This window comes from Sceloporus occidentalis, unplaced genomic scaffold (genome assembly GCF_023333645.1).
Source record: "Sceloporus occidentalis isolate IW3139 unplaced genomic scaffold, rSceOcc1.0.p SCAF_34, whole genome shotgun sequence".
In the NCBI taxonomy this organism is placed as follows: Eukaryota; Metazoa; Chordata; class Lepidosauria; order Squamata; family Phrynosomatidae; genus Sceloporus; species Sceloporus occidentalis.
In genome coordinates, this window is record NW_028317014.1 from 2633100 (window position 1) to 2655212 (window position 22113).

The window sequence follows — 22113 nt, forward strand, 5'->3', positions numbered from 1 at the left end:
GTTAATGCTGATCATACAGCTAATTAGGGAAAGTAATACTCATTATGCTGCCAATTAAGATTCACATTAGATCTGCTATGTTTGCATTTGTAAAATCTCTAATTCAAGAAGCCGGGATGAATACAAAATCTGAGCCGTGCCAACAAACTGGCAGTTAAAAAGCATTAATTACTGAATTCTATGAAAGCCTGCGGGGGTCATCTGCGGAAAAACAAAACAGACCTTTGGTGCAATTTCAGGCCTTTCAGATGAGTGAAATGTTATATCACTGACATATTTCGATTAGATTTCACAAATATTAACAGTGAACGATACGGTGACAATTCCACTTAAATATATCTATCTGTCCCTCGCGACATTAGCACAAATTTGATATTAATTTCTTAACACTACACATTCAAACACAACATAAGGAATAGCTGGATTGGCCATTTTATTTCCAAGCATGGCACAAATAGTTTCAAAAAGAAAAAAAATAGCCCCCAAAATCTCGCTTAGCTGAACATCTGACTAAACAGCCATAATATCTATTCTTACAGTTGCGTTGCTTCTCCAGCTAGCAGCATGAAAATCAGAATTCTGTAACAATAATTACCAGACACAGTTCCCTCTGCAAGATTCACTATATCCCTATCGCCTCCAGGGACTCCGAAAGCTCACCTTCCACGCTACAAGGGGTATATTTAATCAATTTTCTGTAGTTTTGCTATAGTTACTTTTGGTGACAAACAGTTTATATTAGGGCCCTGTGAATCAAAAATTTTTGGTCGAGTCAAGTCTCGATTAGAATCAACCAATCCTAAAAATCCCTTTATATCAGAAAATAAGACAATATTTAAGATGATTACATGATTTTTATTGATATAATGCCCTGGTCTACTGGAGCTATTTCAACACTTCAGGACAATTATTTTTGAAAATAATGTAAATATGAAAATAGCCAATAAGTATGCCAAAGGCACAATACGTAGGTATTGTACGTAGTGGGATAATGCCCAAAAAACTGAGATTGTCCAGCGGAAAAACTGACTGTTGGGAGATATGCGCCTTTTTTGGGTGGTGTAGCAACTACCGAGAAGAAGTGGGAACTGCCAACCACCCACCTTAGAATAAGAGCCATCTCATGTTGTTCGGAGGTAGAGACCCGGTAGCTGACACGGGAGCTACAATGCAGGTTTGTGCCACAACAACAAACTGTAACAGACTTATTTGAGCTGCTCCACTGCTTTCAGGGCTGGTGAAAGGATTTTTGCCAGCATAGGCAAAATCTTATTTTGCAGCCCCCCTGCTCTGCCCCTTGTACCCTGACCCCCTTTGACTGGCTAGTTACACCCCACCCCTTTTATTGATTGCTATCTTAACACCTTTTATGCATTAATTAATAGATGTTTGCTGGGGAAAATGTAGAGGTCACAGTAACCAAATATTGCATGCAACACTTTACTAGACTAGCAAATTCTCAATATTTTACTGGTTTTCACCCAAGTAAGCTTTTGAATCAAATTATAATAAAATTGTAGTGCAAAACAATGTATAACGGGAAAACCTAAATACAAGCAATAACACAAGTGCCAATCTTTGATCTCTGAGATGCTCAAGCATCATTTCCCAAAGGGTATCGGGTCTACAAAAAATGTACTTTTATTGCTTTAGCATTAGCAAAGTCCTTCAGCAATGTCAATCGCATGAGCAATGGCCTTCTCAATAGACAGCATGGCAAGTACTGTAAGACGTTCTTTATTTTGAGGTTAGGGGACAGCATTAATTTTATTCTAAAATCAGGGGACAGCATGAGATTTATTCTAAGATGAAGGGGACAGTTTAAACATTATTTTGAGGTTAGAGGCACAGCATAAACTTTACTTTGAGGTTTGGGGCACAGGATAAACTTTATTTTGAAGTTAGAGTGACAGCATAAATTTTATTCTGAGGTTAGCAGACAGCATAAATTTTATTCCAAGGTTAGGGGAAAGCATACATTTTATTAAGAGGTTAGGGTGACAGCATCAATTTTATTTAGAGGTTAGGGGGACAGCATCACCTTTTGGGGGTTCAGCATCCACATTATGTAGAGGTCAGGGGGACATTGTCAACTTTGGGGGGGCAGCATCAAATTTATTAAAACAACATTTCCATCACCTGACCTAACAACCTTTGAAAAGACAGGCAGGTGAGGGACCTTCTGTATAAATGTCGTATTGTTGATCCTGCAGTCCACAGTCACCCAGCCCAGACTATTGATGTGTCTCCTAATGGGATTGTGCATTGTCTGGTTTGAGCTGGGTCATCAGCAGGAGGAGGATCTTCACTTCCCTAATCCTCCTTCTCCTCCTCCTAATAGATGGAGAGGGAAAGCAATGGGAGCACATCACCCTCCACTAAATTGAAAAAAATAAATTTGGAGGGTGAGATCATGTGAGCACATAATACACATGACTACAGACACCTGAAGGACTTATATTTTCAAAGCAGCGCCTCTCTCCTCCGTTTTAGGAGACAGCAGCCCCCAAGGTGCGGCTGTAGCAGAGCACAATGCGTGACTAGAGTGATCAGATTTTCTAACTGACATTCAGGGAGACTTATTTTATTGCCATAAGCGGCGGTACAGCATGAATCCTATCATTATACAATGATCCAGACAAAGACAGTGGTACAGCATAATTCCTATCACTATATACTGAGCCAAACACTGATGGTGGTACAGCATGAACCCTTTCATACTGAGCCAGTATTGACAGTGGTACAGCATAACTCCCATCACTATATACTGAGCCTGACATTGACGATGGTAAATCATAACCTCTATGACCTCATAACCTGGGTAATATTAACACATGGTCAATGTGCAGCCCCCCCAGTAGATTTGCACTCTAGGCCTGTGCACCTACCTTGCCTACAGGTAGTGCCAGTCCTGACTGCTGTCATAAAGTGTGCTGCCTGTAAGCTCTAGATTAATGGGACATTCTCTCTCTGCTAGTGTCAGACACTAACAGAGAGGAAGCGGCTCTACAGCAGGTATGTGTATTACCTCAGTAATACAGTGCAGAGCCAGCTCTTCTCCCACACTGAACCCAGACAGGAAGAGTGGGAGGGCTTTAGGTCAAACAGTGATCTTCTTCTTTCTTTTATTTCCTCTCCCTCCATATTACATGGGCTTGTGTGCCCAGTCACAGATTTGGCTGGAGCTTGTACCCTGTTGGTGGGAAGACTTCAGCCCCAGACAATAAGGAAATGGCTTTTAGGGACCTTTTGTGTAACCGCTCCAGGGCCTAAACTCCATAATCCAGACTGTATCTCTCTGGTAGTGATATTTAAAATTTACCAGATTAGGTATATGTATGTATGTATGTGTGTATTTTGTGTGGTTTTCTCATTTCTCACTATTCCTTGCAGGTATCGAAATAATGCATCATTATTTAATGCATCATCATTAACTAAGGCTGTAACATGAACAACAAGACAAAAAAGTAATTTTCCTTTGACTGCTGGTGAATGATTCTTAAAGAGTCAGTGTGGAGGCCTGGGTAGAGCTGGTCTGTAGTGGATATCTGGGTACATTAGGGTTTGTAAAGCACAAGGTGGTTAAATGGCATTGTAGCTTCATCACTTTGTGTCGTATACATCTCTGTGTTGTCCCGTCTGAATAAATACCCTCAAACATAGACGATCCATTGTTATTTAATTGTGCAGTTGATAAAAATACCACATCTTGAGTTTATCATCATTATTTTTCCCAAGAAACATTTTATATAATACATATAGTATACATACATTTGACAAATGACTGACCAGCAGTATGTGAGTTGAATAGCTGAGTAATTGATTCCTTTTCTGTGAGCCTATACATCCCACACGTTGGAACAACCGAAATGTTGTAGACAGACAAAAGCCATCGTTAGGGCAGATACTGTAATTTATGTTGCACAGCAATGAAATGTTGACAGTCTCTAACGCTGTGTTAAAAATGGGTCCGGGGTTGGAAAATGTGAAATATCTCATCACAATAAAATGGGAAAATAGAAATTATGGCTGCAAATAAGATTATTTATCTTTGTCTTTCAGCTTCCAAACATACCGGTAGATGTGACATAAATGAAGACACATGACCTGCGTAAATGGAAATCAGAGCAGCCTTTTTTCTTGTCACTTGTTTCAGGCGATAGACATCAGGCATACCCGGAGTCTATGTTTAGACAGGCCAGTGCATGGGATCAGTGGAGACTGATTTGCATTTTGTTTGTCCGTATATACATGTCAATCTAGTGAGGCTAAGAATGAAATTACAAGCGACCTCATAATGTTCACTGCTCTCGGGAGAGATTTTGTGAACAGATATTTCTGTTTACTTAGATCCTGGGGATATTTGAAAATATGTCTACAATAAGACTGTATTAAACCCAGATATTTGTCCACACAGCTCTGTTTTGCATTTTGTGGATCCCATTAAATATAATGAGTGCAGAATGACCTAAGGCATTACTGAAATATCACTCAGCATCAAGCAGCAGGGTTTTTGACACTGTACAGAAATGCGCGAAGGAGAAACTTGCTGAAGCTTTTAATTCAGCTGCCATGGAAAGCTGATGATTGAAAGCAAAAGGCCTTAATGTCAATGTTCTGCAGACTTTTTACATCCGTAAATTAAAAAGACAGATGGGGAAGACTATGGAATAACAGCAGCAAAATAGTTTATACATATTGTTACCAAATGCTGGAGCATTTCACATTCTGGGGGAAATTACCCATAGTACATAGCTGACACTACTATTATATTTTTTAGCAGTGCCAAACAAGAGAACAAGGCACGACCATACCTGGGAACTCTGCGGGTTTGACCCAGAGATTGCCGGTTGAGCACTGCTTCTCCGGTTTCCGTTTTTTGACACACCCCGCTCTCCGCCCATTTTTCCTTTAAATAGGGGTGGTTCCCACTGCCATTAACGCCCCCGATGTCAGCAGGAACGCCCCCGATGTCAGCGGTAACGCCCCCGACATCAGCGGGAACTCTCATTAACATCAGCAGGACCGCCCACCGACTTCACGGGACCGCCTACTGACGTCAGTGTGCAGTTCTGGCCGCGTCCCGCAAGGAGCCCAGAAGTTCCCAGGTATGGGCATGACTTCAAGGAGAAAGTCCACTTCCATTGTTTTAATTATTAGTGTCAGTTTAAAAAAAAAAGTATATTTCAAAAGACTTCTAGTTTTAATATAATGCAATGTTGTATAATTGTGCTATAATTGCCAACGTTTCTGACAAAACTATATTGATTATTTTAAATATTTTATTGAGGAAGGGGATATTGAAGGATTAACATAAAACCACTGAAAGCATTTTGTAAACATATATTGTATTCTTCATTAAGCATTGCTTCCCATTAGACTGTAAGCATGTACTTTTAGAAGAAATAATTTGGAAAGGCTTATATCCTGTGACTGTGAGAATATACTATACTGTACTGTAGGTATACAATCAGTATGGTCTTACACTATGTGTGGCTGACAGCCAAGATGATTACAAAAGCTGCCTCTGAGTATATGGGGCAATAATGCAAAGTTTATTTGATTAAGTGCTATTTTAGAACCGCATTAAACAGAGTAGGAAGAGGACTGATGTATTCGGTGGAACTGGAAGTTCTAAAGAAAGCTTGCCTTAAGAGAAATGGGATGTAGACATGAAAGTACAGCATTGACAAGGAGTATGGACAGAAGAAAGGATTCAGTGGAGCATAGGGAACCAAAATGCGCGTAATGGGATATTATATCTGACCTTAATAAATTAGAGAAAATTCAAAGAAAAGGGTGAAAGGCAAGGACTGCATGAGAAAATGTATCATGAAATACCACAAATCATTAGTATGTATAGTTCGAAGCAATGAAAGAAGAGATGGTGACCTGATTGACATTCTGAAATATATGAAGAGATTTAACTGTATTACAAAAAAGAATTAATTTTAACCAAGGATAGGGCTATTGTTAAAGGTTTTCTAGTTGGACATTACAAACAGTATTTTAACAGCAGGTGGCGCTCACAGTGTCCACTCCTAGTAAAAGTGGTAATTAGTTACTAGGGCTAATTATTGGGGTACTTAGCAGCCACTGTGACATCTTACCGAGAAATGAAGAATCAAAGGATATACAGACACAGCGTCAGAGGATGGTGGGGTTGATGCACATGGTAGGTGATTACCGAGTATTCGATGCACGTGGGTAGATGATTAGCATACCTGGGAACTTTTGGGCTCCGGCTACCCGTAGCCTTCCCTTGCGGGACGCGGCTAACGTCAGTGGGGGGTCCCAGAACGTCGGTGGGAGTTCCCCTGACATCAGTGGGCGGGAAACACCCCCATTTAAATGGAAAATGGGCGGGGGGTGTCAAGACCCCGCTCCCGCGACCCTGAGGATTCGGGGTCTTCACCCGGCAATCTCCAGGTAAAAAAAAACAAAAATATATTATATATATAACATTTAAAAGAAGATTTTTCTTTCTGAACAAGGTCATTTTTATTTTATTTTATTCAGTATTTTTTATTAGCCCACTGGTAAGATATGGGCAGGTTTGAACATGAGACATCATGTGTACATAAACATACCAAATCACACTTGACATAACATACTAATACTGATATTCTAATATGAGAACACAACTCAAATTATAACTTTCTCTTGTTTTTTGGTAGGTCAGTTCCCAGGGGACAGCAAAATTTACATAAAGATATGACTGGGTTTTTTTTGTTTTGTTTTTTTCTTTTACAAAACTAGAAAACCAAGTGGACAAATGAACCAACTCAAGAAAAAAGAATTATGTTATGACGTTCTGTGGAATAATAATGTAATGAGGAGTTGTACTACAGCCATTGTTGTAGACTAAGAGATGGTACAGTATATGGCTTCTGTATGCCTCTCAATGTAAATTTTAAGATATCCTTGTCAAAATAAGAAGATTATTATTTAGTTCTTCTCAGTTGTTTCTAACGTTATGGACCATGACATTTCTTTCCATTATTAAATGTAGCCATTCTACACATAAAATAATATAATTACACAGGGATTTGTGTTAGGGTTGAAAAAAGACTACATGCAAGACTGACTAATAGTATTACTTTTGCCTGCAATGTATTCCATACCTCCCAACTGTTCTGCTTTTTGTGGGACAGTCACGATTTTGCCACTCTTTCCCGCTGTCCTGGCGAGCTCTACGTCTGTTCTACCTTTCATGACAGAGGTAGAACTTAGTGGGACAGTAGGATTCGGGACTGCAATCCCGTGGTTTCCGATTTAATTCTCCTGGCTCTGGGACACCACAGAAGGCACAGGATCCCGATTCAGCGTGGGTAGAAGTTGGCAAGTATACTGCTATTGATTTATTAAGCATTAAAGTTAGGGTCTGTAGCAAAATGCCTAATACCTTATGATTTTCAGGGCTAGCAATGTTCAACTAATCCACTCCAACTGATCATCCCTGGTTTCCAGAAATGTCCCCCAAGGTATAAATTCCTTGAAATACACAACTACTTTAAAGCTCTTAATGTATACAAAATTATAGAAAAAAAATAAAACTAGAACATATAACACAAAAGGGCTCGTTGGTTTTTGTCACCTAACCAAGATCGTAATATACAATTGCAGCACTCATTATGTTAAAATAGATTGATATTTAGCATCAACATACAGTAGATGATTTAAGCACATTCTAATTGTAAAAAAAGGAGCAGTTTACATTTTACATAATCTTGATAGCTGAATATGAAATCTAGTTAAACACAGTCTAACACATAAGAAATCAAACCTTCCAAAAATATGAAATCCCCCCAAAAATCATTAAAATACAAAATATTTACAAAACCACCCACCAGACAGTAGGCACAGATGTGTAGATGTATATCTTGTGAGATGATTAAACTCTCGCTGGTTTAGTGGAACTCTCTTTGTCAGTTTGAGGTTAGCAAAGCCACATCAACCAGAATCCAGCTTTGGGTTTTATACAATACATGCATGCTTTAAAATTACACAGCAATGCTCGTACCTGGCCATAGTTATAAAATAACATTAAACGCTTCTATTTTGTTAAGCTCGTTCATCAGATTTCTGGAAGGAATAATATTTTCTGGAAAATACAAAGAGGAGTTTTGAATGTTGCTCCTGCTTCAGTGGCTGAAGAATTCACTCAGCTAACCTGGAACGTAAAAAAGCAATAGATTAACCATGTGTAATCTGTATTAGTAACCTTGAATTAGTCAAGCCTTCTAGATATAGCTAGATGATCTCTCCTTTCTTAGTTAGAGTTTGGCTAACTTGGATAAGGTTACCAACGGAAACATATCAATACTTTAGCAGGAATTTCATTTCTAATCAAATGTGTCCCCGTCCCAAAAATGGGTTATTTAAACAGTGGCATTGGTTGTCAAAATATCCACCATTACAACGTAGAGACAGTAAGACTATTCAGTAATAATATCTGTATATAAGGCTTTTGGACGTAGCAAGTGAAGATCTACTTCCTACAAAAAAAAGTACTGCAGCTCACACGGTCAATTTTAAGAACTTATACTCATCAAAAACAAAATTCACCAGAATTACTATAAATAATAGTTCTAAAAACAATTATTATAAAAAATCTTTATCATTGAGTGCCTTTTTCTCTTATCAGGTCTGGTCATTGAAGCTTTTCATGGTATTCTTTTTTTACTATTTTGTGTGTTATTCAGTTCTGGTTTTTATTACAATGTTTAATTAAGTCTCAGGCTACACGTGTACACAATGGCTTATGTTACAGTTCAGATAAAGCGCATTCAGATGTACGCGCCAAAATAAGCTTTGAGTCTGTGCTTTTCTTCTGCTATTAAATAGTGTAACACTGTCATTTAGCGATTTGGGCAAATAGGCCAGTAAGTATCTGTTTAAGGAACATATCAATATAGAGGACCAGTTGGATACGCTACAGGCATTTCTCTGGATAATTATTATATTCGGTTTCACCCACGAAGACCGAATCCCGTTAGTATTGCTTGTTATCTACTGCTTTATCGGCTTACTAGAATCAACTTAATTGCAAACCATATTTGGGACCAGCAATCTCATTCACAAACCTTCGACAGACTATCCTCTAATTATTTCCACTCCATATTGTTACACACAGATTACCTTGTGTGTTTTTGTTGTTTTTCTTTCTACTGGGTGCTGCAGATGGATTGCAATCCCCTGGTCAGGTGTCTTGTAAGCAGAAATCAGATTCTGTATTTTTCGGAACATCCTCCTTGGAACCCCTGGTGCGGCCTGTAAAACAAACACATTAGCATGTTCGGAAATTCAGTGAAGTGCAGAATTTGCAATGATGCCTGAGATTTCCCAAATTGTACATTTTTATAGTTGTTTACTCTACATAAACATATATAATGGTGTTTACAAATTGGAACACATGGGCTTCTGCAAAAAAAAAACAACAACACACTGTTATAATAATAACTTGGGACCCAAATAAATTCAATGTAAAATGTCCTAATTTGGCAGCCCATTTACACTATGGAAGTCTGTCTCTAGCATACAGTATCCCAAATACACCACTGACCGCTGTCTTTAATTTAAATCATAATCCAAGAGATTACGAGAGGTCTCTTTTATACAACAGAACCACAGCTCCGAGTGTAACAAGGTGTTAACCTGGCTTTAGCCTCCCTCACAACTATGCTTGCCACTGTCCCATTCAACCAAGGCTTTCTGTCCCGGAAACTGGCCAGCTGATGGGGCAGTGGGGTTCAGCGGGGTCACATAATGTATTTGCGTGTGCTGCATTGAAAGTGGGCTGAGGCTTCACACAGAGTAAATTAGGTGTGTCCGGTGTTATGTTATTCATGAGTGTGAGCATGAATGTAAACAATTTCTCCCTATAATCCATTAATAAATAAATTTATTTGACAAAGCGGACCAACACCTGTGAGGTGTTCAAAGGCCAAAAGCTGCAGGTAACGTGACAGAATAGGATGCAAGCAGGGACTTCGTGTCCAAACTTTTTTTGTTTAATTCTAAATCTGGAGCTTAACATTTCTAGCGTGACACGCTGGTTTAGAAAGTCAAAACTACGCCATATTTTAAAATAGATTCCATTTAATTTAAATAAAACTGTAATTAGAAATCCACAGGGTTTTTTTATTAAAAAATACAAAAAAATCTTTGCCTTTTAAATGCCTTCATTGTGCCGTCCATTATTGAATTCTGTAAGGTTGTTGATTAGTCAAGATGGGAGATCATAAATGTGACTGTAGTTGTAAACCCTTAACTAAAAAGAATTTAGCAGTGCTTTTTATGTACCGTAATAAAACCTTGTGGAACATGAAACAAAAAAGAGAATCTCTGTGAGATCTTGCATAATGCATAATGTGTGCACGTGATACTTGAGAATCCATAAATATGGGAACAATAATCATTTTCCCATTCAAATCTCTCTTATGTACTTTATTTTTAAACATTTTATTTAGTTTTATACAAACATTCAGTATTTTTACATGGTGCCAATGACCATACCTAGGAACACTCTGGATCTGGCCAACCGGAGTCCCCCCTTTGTGTGATGTGGGTAGGAGGTCCCACTGATATTGGAGGGACATGCGCCATTTTTGAAGGGGGTGCCCCCGCAATCCCGAGTTCCCCTGCAGTGATCCAAAGAAGAGTTCCTAGGTATGCCAATGACCATGTATGGCAATTTACATCCTAACTAAGCCCATTCTGCTCTCTTATGGGTTTCCTAGGTAGACCCTTTTAGAAAGTGTTTGTTGCAAACTGGAGCTACCCTCCTCCTCCATTGCCCGACGATTCTCACCACTGATCAGTTGCAGGACAGTGTTGCCATTCAAATAAATGGAAGTACTTTCTGCCCATGCAAATTGGGGGGGGAGCTGACTGGCGGTAATTATATAACATAAGAGGAGTGGTGTTTGGCCAAACACAACTCCTGCACAGAAACCAGCTGGGGGGGGGGGTGGAGAAAGAGGCAAATCCATATGGTGGATTCTGGAGAATATATATCTGCAGGGATAATTTGAAGGGGACTCAGCTACCATATGCATTGAAGTGTGTATGATGGCTGAAGTGTCCCTTTAAGTGTTATTCATGTTTCAGCAGTGATATATTCTGGGAATTTCCATACAAGAAAATTATAGTTAAAAAAGATGTGATTCAGCTCGGATTTTCCACTTTTGAGTCAAATACATTATTTGAATAACCGTTTTCCCCTTCTTGTTTTTTAATCAAAGGACAGATCTAGAAATGGTTTCAATTCAGCAATTTTTTATCCTATTAGGTTGCAGAACCATGCGTTACAACACTTTATAAATCACTGTTATGTATGTGCTTGGTATATTGCAGCTATTAATAAAATATATACAACAGTTTGAATGTAAAATTACATAATGTTTATGAGAAAGAGTAAACTTTTATCAGCAGTTATCTAGTTTTACATCTAACTATAAATATAACACTCACTTTTTAACATTTTCCACTAGGTTCTTTTTTAATAATAGAATCGTATTGACTTTATGCCCTGAAAGGGCCAGTAACACAAAGATGAAAGATCTTCCTTTACGCACAGATTATGTGTTTACCCCTCCTTGACCGGAAATATTTACTACATAAAGAAGAAGCCTTGTGCCCTTTTTATCGTATGTGTGTTAAACTATAATTTGCCTTTCCATGTTTGGTGCACCCCTAAAAAATTATACATTGTTTTCCCTAGGACAAACAGGGCCCTCTTTTGAAACCATGTGAAATACATAAAAAAACAAAAATTATTTTGTATATTTTTTATTCCTTATGGGTTTAGGGATATTTTTTTCAGAATTTTGTAGGGGTACAACTTGGGGAACTGTTTTTTTTATTTTAGGAATCCCTTTGGATGTCTTGCTTGTATCTCGTGGACTCCAATGATGTCACAATGATGTCTCTAATTTATTCATCTATTGTTTGTATCTAATTTTTTAACTTTTTTTTACACATATTACATTTCTATACTTGCCTGGCATATCCAACCTGCGGCCACACACTGCAGCACCCGATCTGCCTCTTGAGCAGCAGATCGCTTTAGTATGAAGTGCTGTCGGTCAGTGGCCCACGGTGTGCCAGATTGCCAATCAGACCCTTGGCTAAAAGATAATACAAACTCAAAATACAAAAGAGAAGCGATACACTTTTTTTTGTGTAATAGAGAGTATACTGATTCATGTGCAGCTAGATATACCCACTGCTTTTCTTTAGTGGTTATTATTCTTCCCATTATTTCATAGAAGCCAGTATATATATATATATATATATGATGGGACTGACCTGTACCCCGACTGGGTATTCCCGCCAATCATTGCTTCCTCCTGCCGAGAAACCATCGACTAACCCCTTCAGCGCCAGACAGAACCAGTATGCAGAGAGAAGGGGCTGCTTTACCACTGTGGCTTGCCGAAGCTGAGCTACACAGTGGGGCTATTGTCCTGAAAAGGACAATAAGTGATCCTCACAGAGGACACAGCTCTTCAGGAACCTCAGCGGCACTGTAGTATACAGAAGTATAACAATACAGCACTCTGCCACCCTGATAAGGGCAGCACCGAGGCTTACCTCAATAACAAGACAGGACTCGTAGTGAGGTAAAACAGGGACTCTTTATTTGGGAAACACATGGGCTGATATACAGTCCAACACAGGAAAAAGGCCATAAACCATGTCCACATAGCCCTGCCCAGCCCAGACAGTCCGGCGCTACACTTAGGCCCCGCAATGTCTGTACAGCTTTCAACCGCCATTTCTTCGGGGTGATCCCGAAGGAGCGGTGGCGACCCTGGGGTACCAAAGGATAGCTCGGGGTCCTGAGGATATCCTGTCCAAAAAGCGATGTGATCAGTCACAGGAATCCCGAGCGGCAGCAGTTCAAAGTTATGCCGGGACAAGCCGCGAGGTAGCCGGGTGCGGATTCTCTAACCGCGCCGGCTAACCCCCGCTCTCCTGGAAGTCCCGTTGGCCAGGAATCTACAAGCGGCTCGCTCCCCAGACTACCCCTGGTCGGCACCCCCACCACCTGTGGGGAATCTCCATATGATAGTGCTGTGGTCGGGTCGATGGTGTGTGGGTTATACAGGGTTAAAAGTCTGGGGGCAGGACATGTGGCACATAGATAGGGTAGGACATGAAGGAGAACACAGTATACACAAATAAACTACACATATATGGGGAAAGTACATAAATCACTAATACTTAATATACTCACACATTTTAACCCCGGATGGTAACAACCACTACTACAGATGGCACCGATTAACTCGGGGCCGTCACAATATACAATATATAACCAGTTATAAAGTGTAATATGTGCTATATCCATTATGGCTGGGGGAAGGTACACTCCAACCATCATATTTATCATTAAATGTACAGAATATGGACAAAATTATTGGGACACCTGACCATTACATCAAGTCAACTATGGATAATTTTGGCCACGGTGCAGTCTGCTTTTCGCCTTCCACACCGTGACACAGATATAAAAATAACTTTATTATAGTACAAACATACAATATTTGAAAACACATGATAAACCTGATACAATATGGCAACACACGTGCCGCACCACATGACCCACTTGTAAACACGTGCAAGCCTTAAATATCAACTGATAGCAAGAAATCTAAAAGGCTACAAAGTGCCAACACCTAAATTGTTAAACAACCACTTACATAACCGTAAACTACACTGACCCAGCTGGCACAGGCGTAAAACCGTAACACTGTGGAGACCACCGGCGTCCCATGCATGGCAGCCCTTGTCACGACTGGATTCACCAAGGCACAAGCTCAAGGAGTGTCCTGCACTTAGGCCGAGGGCCTGTGCACCACGAGTCAAGCCATACCTAATGGTGGTTAATCCTTGCTCTATGCCAGCCCAATAACCAACCGAAAAGAAACATAAAAAAGGGGCGGAAGGGAGGGAAAGCTTTCCCAGGGAAATTTAGTTAGTGGTGTGAGGTAGGTGGGCTCACATATATATATGGTGACACCCAAAGCCCACAGGGATGACACACGCCTATCACCCACTAGCTCAGGGCTGCCAATCATTCCTTGACTGACAGTCCTCAAACATGACTAAGCAGATTTCTCTGCAAAACATGAAGAGGGAGGGGGAGAGGGCTACCCACCATCCCCTCAGTCATGTGCCCTCCTGTTCCATACTCTCGTCTGGCACTTTCTTCAAAGTCCCTGTTGGTGTAATTGTCAGGTGTCCCAATACTTTTGTCCATATAGTATATATGATAGCTGATTCATCATAATCCTCTTCAGACATTTAGTGTTTTCCGCTATACCTCAGCTCCTTGCCTTGCCTGGCTGCCTGTGGACTTCAGGATTCATTTCAAAATCTTGACACTTCTTTTCAAAGCTCTTCATAGCGGTTCCCCTACTTAGATCTCCTCATTCATCTCTAAATACACTCCCTGCTAATCTGATGATCTCGTCGGTTCTGTGCTCTGTTCTGTGCTCTAGCTCTCATGCACGCTTGCAGGATTTTTCAAGGGCCTCTGGCCTATCCGTTTTTTCCCCTGCTTTCAATCTTTCAAAAATCCCCCAAACTTCACTTTTTTAAGGATGCCTACAAATGTACACATTTATGCCCTTCTTCCCATATTCCTTAGCTCACCTTTCCTAGTTGCTCTCTTGCAATACTTATACTAGTGTTACTACTAATTGTTACATTATACACTACTTGTTATGGCCTGTTAAGCCATTGTACAGCACTGCGGAGTATGATGGCACTATATAAAACAACAAATAATAATAATATTGTAGCATTACAAGAGAAAGTAATAGTAAAACTTTGCTCAATTCTTTTTTTTTTTGCATGAATGTTTTGACTAACCTCTATTTGCATAGCTTTTCCATGGGTGACCATTTGGCATTTCATTAAAAAGTATTTCGGTTTACATCCCTGTTTACATAAACACTGCTTTATTAAGATTAGATAAAACCACCACTGTCATCTCCATAAGGCCAAAGCAGCAAACTTTCTAGGAGTTAATCTTCCAGGAGTGCTTTCCTCTCCTTTTTGAAAATGTGGCTGTTAGGTAGGGAGTCAGAGCGGTGGGGACCCTAGCATTTTACTGTTCTTAGAGCGCCAAGAATCCTTTGGTCACCCCTATGATTGTTTGTGTGCTTGTTAAAGAATTACAGGATTCACTCACCTCTGCTGTCCACGATCCAGTTGTTGTCTGATGAACTCTGTATGTATAAACCAAATCCTTGTTCCTATTAATAAAGGTAAATATTCTGAATAAATGAAAGCTCTTTGGAAAAGAAATATCAAATTAGCATATGATGACATTTATATTGTCTCTGTGGAACCATGTTTTAATGTGCTCCTATCTTCCAAACACAATTCTTTTAACCATTTACACACACGATTTTTCTTTTCATTAGCTGGCAGGATTAGTGGAACAAACGCTACCTAGAAAATATTTTAGCAAAGCTTTCTAAAGCTTATTCTTGTAATACTTAAAAGTCATCGTCACAACTCTCTGCAGGATTCTCTATAGCACAGTTGCAGTTTAGTCACTTAAAGAATTAATAAAGCAATCCATTTTCCAACAATTTAACATGTTTTCTGGGAAACCAGTGAGCTAAATAGCAGAGACAGACTAATGCTCTTTGAAATTTACTTTCACCATTGAGCAGAGCTGGACAGGGCATGACTAAGGGGCCCGGGCACTCTTAGGCTCTTGACACACAGAGGTTGAGCACCAGGAGGTGGCTCTTTGGGGTGGGTTGACAGGGGTGGACTGACATGGGGGACCCCATCCTAATATTCCAAACAGGGCCAGTCTGCTTGCAGGCTATTATGTGATCCTGTGGCAATAGTGTGACAGCTGTGCACTCCAGCCAAGGTAAGGTAGCGCCAGTCCACTTGACAAAGATGTTGCTTTTTGGACAACTGAAATGTTACGGTGCGCCCACATTCATGTTTTAGTCATTTGTGACTGAGATTTAGTAAGGTACATGTTTTTTTCTTATTGACGATAAGGATATTTTTTACTAGAATGCAGTAGTGTCTCTGTATTCATGAAAAAAATTCTGTGAAAAAAATAGAAACTGCCATTCCGCGTGCATTTTTAGATAAAACTTTTTTCCAGTTAATGAACAACTAATGTTTTGTGAACCACTCCCGAATTCTCTGACACGCAAACCATATAACGACTTGACCTACTTAAAAAAAACAGAAAAGATCACTTTCAGTTCAGATGTAGCACATGCATATCTTGCAGTGTTCAAAGGAGGATCACTCCAAGCATCGTATTAACTTCCAAAGCATTTTAATATGCATTCTTCACTGTTGGAACTAAATTAGGATAACTTTATGTCTATATGTTCAGATTCCCTCAGTGTATTTGCCTCCACTGCTTTTGCTGTGAGACAGTTTCCACACTCTCAACCTTTCTTCTAATTTACTTAAATTATTTGCCATTTGAGTTGTTCCACCTGTAATGTCTACTCTCTTTGTATCATCTGCCTTACCATTAAGACCTTCTGTAATATAACTAATAAAAATTTGAAAACATATGGGTCCCAATAATGATCCCTGAGGTACTCCACTAGTAACAAGTTCTTCCCCTGAATATAAACCATTAGCTACAACCTTCCGCCTCCTATCACTTAATCATAAACCCTAAGTGATCCTACACAAAATAATATACACATTTTAGGGAGCTATACAATGTACATAGGTCGGTGTATTTTATGTAGGCTCATTTAAGGATTATTGAAATGTAAAAATTAAACTCTGTTTAACTTTTGATTACTAATAAAAGTTAAGTTTTAACTTTCCAGGGTTCCTATTCTACTATATATAGTTTATGGACAAGGGGTACTCCCTTTATTTTTAAAACAAGACACGTGGGTGGTTTTTTAGAGCTATATGAGACATCATACCGACGCGTGGGTGGTATTTTGGAGCTATTTGATGAGACATCATACATTTTCCCTTATTGAAATCACAATAAAATGTAATTAAATATATATATATATTATATATATAAGTAGTGTAGCTCTTACAGGAATGGTTGCTGCCAGGTGCTTTAAAGGTGCTGTTCCACTTAGACAAAACATGAATGGCACTCTCTAGCTTGTAAAGCAAACAGGTTTTTTGCCCTCTTTCTAAGGCAAGTATTCCCAGAAGAATTATGATGTAAAATTCTACATGATCAAATTATGTTTCTGACATTCAGTAAAGTAGTTGGAATCGCACCTTTAAATGCCCCCTTCTACTACAATTCAAAATGATATTAAGAGAGGGGATAATTCCGTCGCAAGAAACAGAGTTATTGGCAACCCGAACAACAAAATAAATAAATAAATAAAAATCTGTAATAGTAATTTTAATTTATTCAGCAGCTCCTCGCACTTTAACAATAGCTTTAAAGTTCTGTTTGTCGTTTTTGGTTCTTCTTTCCCATGTTAAGTAAAATTATTTTAGAGACAGGAAAGCAAACCATGTGAACTTGCGGGAATCTCAATGAGTTATACTCTTTCCTTCCGTCAGCAATGATTTAACACCAATGATAACGACTAACATAGATCAAACATTTAGAGTTATCACGACACAGGATAGCGATGTTAACCTTCATGCTATTGCATTCTAACTTCCTTCATAAGCCTGTTATTGTAATGTGACATAAATACATCTATCTAGTGCATTAACAATAACATTAAATGCAAACAAAAAGTATTACATACTATGTAATTGAGACAAATTATTAAAAGGTCAATCCATGGATTTATCAAAAAAAGAGTCTCGGCATGTTTTTGCATGTCGAGAAACAACCATAGTCGAATCTACAACCAAGATCAGTCTGTCACTAGTGAAAGTATTTTTCTTTACTGGTCCTTTTTGTTTAAGTATATATATAGATTTATATTTGGGAGCTCTGGTGTCACATCAGCCCTCTTTCCCCAAGCCAATGGCAGGACATAATTATGCTAATTATCTGTCATTTACAAAAGTCTCCTCGGTGAGATATGAACTAAAACTCATTACTCATAGGTCAAATCGGAAGACTAGTCATGAACCTTCAGTGCTAGAGATTGCATATAAATATTATAGGAAAATAACAATAACATCTTGTGTGTATATATATATTTATTCTGCTTCTCTTCATCAATAGGAATGTAGTACTACACATCGCTATTTAACATGCAAATTGCATGAGACAGAGGAGCACGGAGGCGTTTTGCTCAGACCCAGTTAAAATCCAGGGAGCAGGGACGGTTGGTATGTTCAGGGAGCTTCCTTCGACCAGCCCACAGCGGCATTAGAAGACATACAAGGAAGTGACATCCACTACAACATCTACATATACCGTATCTGCCCAAATATAGGCCGCACCTCCACTTTAAAGACTTAAAGTGGGGGAAACAAGTGCGGCCTATATTCAGGGTTTAGCGCAGGGATGCACAATTCGTATCCCCCGATGCCCGGGACATGCAGGTTTTAATTTAGCCCTGCTGCGGGCAAGCAGCAGGGTTAGGATCCAGATCCCCGCAGTGCTGCAGGGTACCTGGATCCTTCTCTGGCAGCGGGTGGACATCTGAACGATGCGCGTAGACAACCTCCGCTGCCGGCACTTCCGTCGGTGCTTCTCCTTCAGATGCAGACGTCCACTGGCCTGCCCCGCTAGACACCAGGGAGTCTGAGGGAGTGGCATATCAGGGGGCAGATTGGCATTTCTAGGGAGCATCGTGTCGTATCAGGGGAGCAGTTTGGCATATCTGGGGGGCAGAGTGGCATATCTGGGGGACATAAAGCATATCTTGGGGGGGCAGAGTGGCATATCTGGGGGGCAGAGTGCCATATCAGGGGAGCAGAGGGGAATATCTATAAGGTGAATTAAGGGGGGGGACCTTAAAAAGTCTATTGGTTTTCCAAATCTCTATTACAATACATGTATTCCTGTTTATTAGATAAAATACTGTTTTACCATTCCACTCATGTCTATTTTTTCTTTAAAAATATTTTTTTCTTTCTAAAAGCACCAAACTTTTAGGATGCGGCCTATAATCGGGTGCGGCCTATAATCGAGCCAATACGGTATACTATATATATATATATATATATATATATATATATATAAATGTCCCAAGAATGCAAGACACACTCTAATCCATAAATTTACTTGCCCCGGTGCTGATCCTCGACCACAATTAGACATCCATAGAAAAAAAAGGGACTTCAAATTAAAGTGCAAAAATATTTATTAGTTTAGGTCATATCGACGTTTCGGTCTCCTACACGGAGCCTTCATCAGGGCATACCATATATATATATATGGTATATATACACATATATATACACACAGTATATATACACACATCACACCCACCAATGCGGGGCTCTACCCTGACTCTGCACTCAGGAGTTAGTCTCTCAAGCTTCAGACATAGCATTAGATCAGAATATGTGTAAACTGCAGGATTGGGTTATACGTTTTCAAGCACTCTTGTATGTCTCGTATTGTGATTATGTAGAAGTGAAAAGGTTAAAACTAAAGCAGGATGCTTTCTTTCTGCATTCATTGTTAAAACCGACAACCGTTTTCAACATAATTTGGCTACCAGAACAGATCATATCTTAACAGAGCTGCTTGAAAACTTTGGTTGTTGTCACCACTTTGAAGCTGTGAACGTCTAGTATAAAAAAACAGCTGTTTTCCTAACAGGTTGGGTAGCGGGTAGCATAAAAAAGTTACCTTACACTTGAACTTTTAGTTATTCATTTTTAATTTGCATACTATAATACAATTATTTAGCAATTTGCAATCTATAATCAGTCAAAGAAAACAAATGAAATGTGCAATTACCAATAGAGTTATACAGTTCTAGAATAGAGTGCAATATGTTTTGTAAGAATTAAGATAAATATGATTTTGCAAAAAAATACTCTTTAATTGCAGCTCAAAAAATGGCTTAATATATTATTAAAATCTCACTCAAATTCAAAGTGATCCAAAAAAACAGCAAAGAAAAGAAGAAACAAAAGTTCACTTCAATAGGATGGGAGAGATATAGGTAGTCAAAAAAGTTTTATTCCTGGATGACACCATAAATATTTATATACAATAATTGGCCTCTCTTATATTTAACATTCTTATACCACGTGATCTTGAAATTTCCAGTATTCTGTACCTTGAGCAAAGATATGCCTTACCTTGTAAAGTAATGTTTGTGTTATCCATGTCAACCGTTGGGTCTGTTACTGCTACAATGTTATATAAAAAGTGTATACAAATAATAATACACTTATATGAAAATAATAAATATGTTTGAAAAGGAAGGTGGGACTTCTCTCCTTCCCCAGATGTATCTATAGAAAGTGGGTGCATACTTTAGTACGCTTCTTGCGCAGTGGAACCTGAACTCTCCTTAAGGTCATTGGAGGTAGCAGCCGCCGGTTACGTGTGGGTTGTCTAAAGACGGATGTTTTGCTGGTGGGCTGTTTTTCAGTAATTTTAATGCGGGTTTTTTCCCCAACATTCAATTTCTTTTTGTGGGACTCAATGTATTTTACTGCATTTACAGCATGTATTATTGTATCACATGTATTGCACTCCTGCTGGACGTCTGCAGGAAGTTTATGTTCAGGGGGGCTTGTGTGAGAAAGAAGACTTGATTTCTAATCCCAATAACAAAACAATACATGCTGTGAATGCAGTAAAATACATTGAGTCTCGCAGAAAAAAAAAGATGACATGTTGGGGGGAAAAAACACAAATAAAAACATACCACACCCTTGGAATAGAGGGCACTGCATAGAAAATAGCACACAGTTTTCGACATGTAACAAAGGTACCGAAAGATTTCTACAATATGTACAGTCCCAGATAAATCTGATTTTATATATATCTATATATATATATATATATGTATATAAAGTACCCAAATGCATGAGGTTTGCATGATCTCATCATATAATCATGGGTAAATCTGTTAATTTGACAAGTCCACTTTTTATAAATAAGGAGCAACCCGACTTAATATGTGGCATGAAAGAGAGATGCGTACCATTTTTTCCACAAATTTTACAGGTTTAACTCAAATAAGAAAAATCAGCATATAATATAAATCAATGCTGAATATCTCTATTTGTGAAGGGCTCAGAACATGTACTGTATATCTTAGAACAAGACTTTGGTGAAAGTAAAGGGTTGCCCAAAGCCAAATTTGAGGGGCTCAAAATGTGAAAATAAACACAAATATAAGCGATCTTACCAATACAGGATATTGTACAAATATTGAGATTCTTAATTAAATGTTGTCTCATTTTGGCCTTTATGTGAACTTATTGTCTTAATGCACAACTACATGGTCGTCCTAGAGTGCGTAAGATGGCTCGGGGCACAGATACTCACAGAACACAGAGACAGTACATGCCAGGTACGGTTTCGCTGTCTCGTAGTAGGTAGCTTCCATCTTTACCAGAAGCACTCAAGAGCTTCTCCCCAGTTTCACGGCTTATTTTTCCATGGTAAACTGATATACACTCCATCTTGTGAAAAGAGAAAGCAAATCTGAAGAAACAGCCCTGAGTAAGAACCTAAAGGAAATGTCACTCCAGTACAGAAATGTGCAAATTGTAAAACCAAAACAGGAATATATAGTATGACAAAAGTTACAGCTCCTCCTGCCTGACACGCAGATTCATCTTCACAACAGAAGAATGCAAATATTCAGTACACCGTGGAACATAATATGCAGAGATAAAAACACATTTCATTATAATTATAAATAGAGATATGCAGAACTATGGAAAACATACCACGTAGTTATAGGCGTAAATATGAGAAGTTTTTTTTGTGAAACAGAAAAGGCAGAAAACACAATTGATGTTCATGCCTGTCATCCCACAGGTAAGAATGTTTAATGGAACAGCTGCATGTGGTGAGGTTAGTTTTTTCAAGAATACATTTATTTAAAAAAAAAATGATAAAGCCCTGTATAACCAAAGTCTGAAATTCCTCTGGGAATTAGCATAACTAACCATAGCTGGTGGTCAGCGCATCCTTGCCGGTCAGGGATTGTGGGTGGCTCAGACGGACGCTGGTCA

At 39.0% G+C, this 22113-nt stretch overlaps 1 protein-coding gene across 1 annotated transcript; it reads right to left on the reverse strand.

Annotated features, from left to right (window-relative positions):
• Nucleotides 1-683: 683 nt before the first annotated feature.
• Nucleotides 684-21555, reverse strand: SH2D1A (SH2 domain containing 1A). The gene is made up of 4 exons (XM_089487628.1): nucleotides 21419-21555; nucleotides 15206-15269; nucleotides 9142-9273; nucleotides 684-809 (listed from the first exon to the last, which is right to left on the reverse strand). The coding sequence occupies exons 1-4, from the start codon at nucleotides 21553-21555 to the stop codon at nucleotides 684-686; spliced, it is 459 nt and encodes a 152-aa protein (XP_089343754.1).
• Nucleotides 21556-22113: the final 558 nt, after the last annotated feature.

Bases quoted from the DNA above. Each gene is read 5' to 3' on its own strand.
- SH2D1A (XM_089487628.1), bottom strand. From the start codon at position 21,555: ATGGAGTGTATATCAGTTTACCATGGAAAAATAAGCCGTGAAACTGGG. The intron at 15,270-21,418 runs GTGAGTATCTGT...CTTTATTAATAG, and splicing joins ATGTACTGTCTCTGTGTTCT to GAACAAGGATTTGGTTTATA. The intron at 9,274-15,205 runs GTGAGTGAATCC...TTTGTTTTACAG, and splicing joins CTGGATCGTGGACAGCAGAG to GCCGCACCAGGGGTTCCAAG.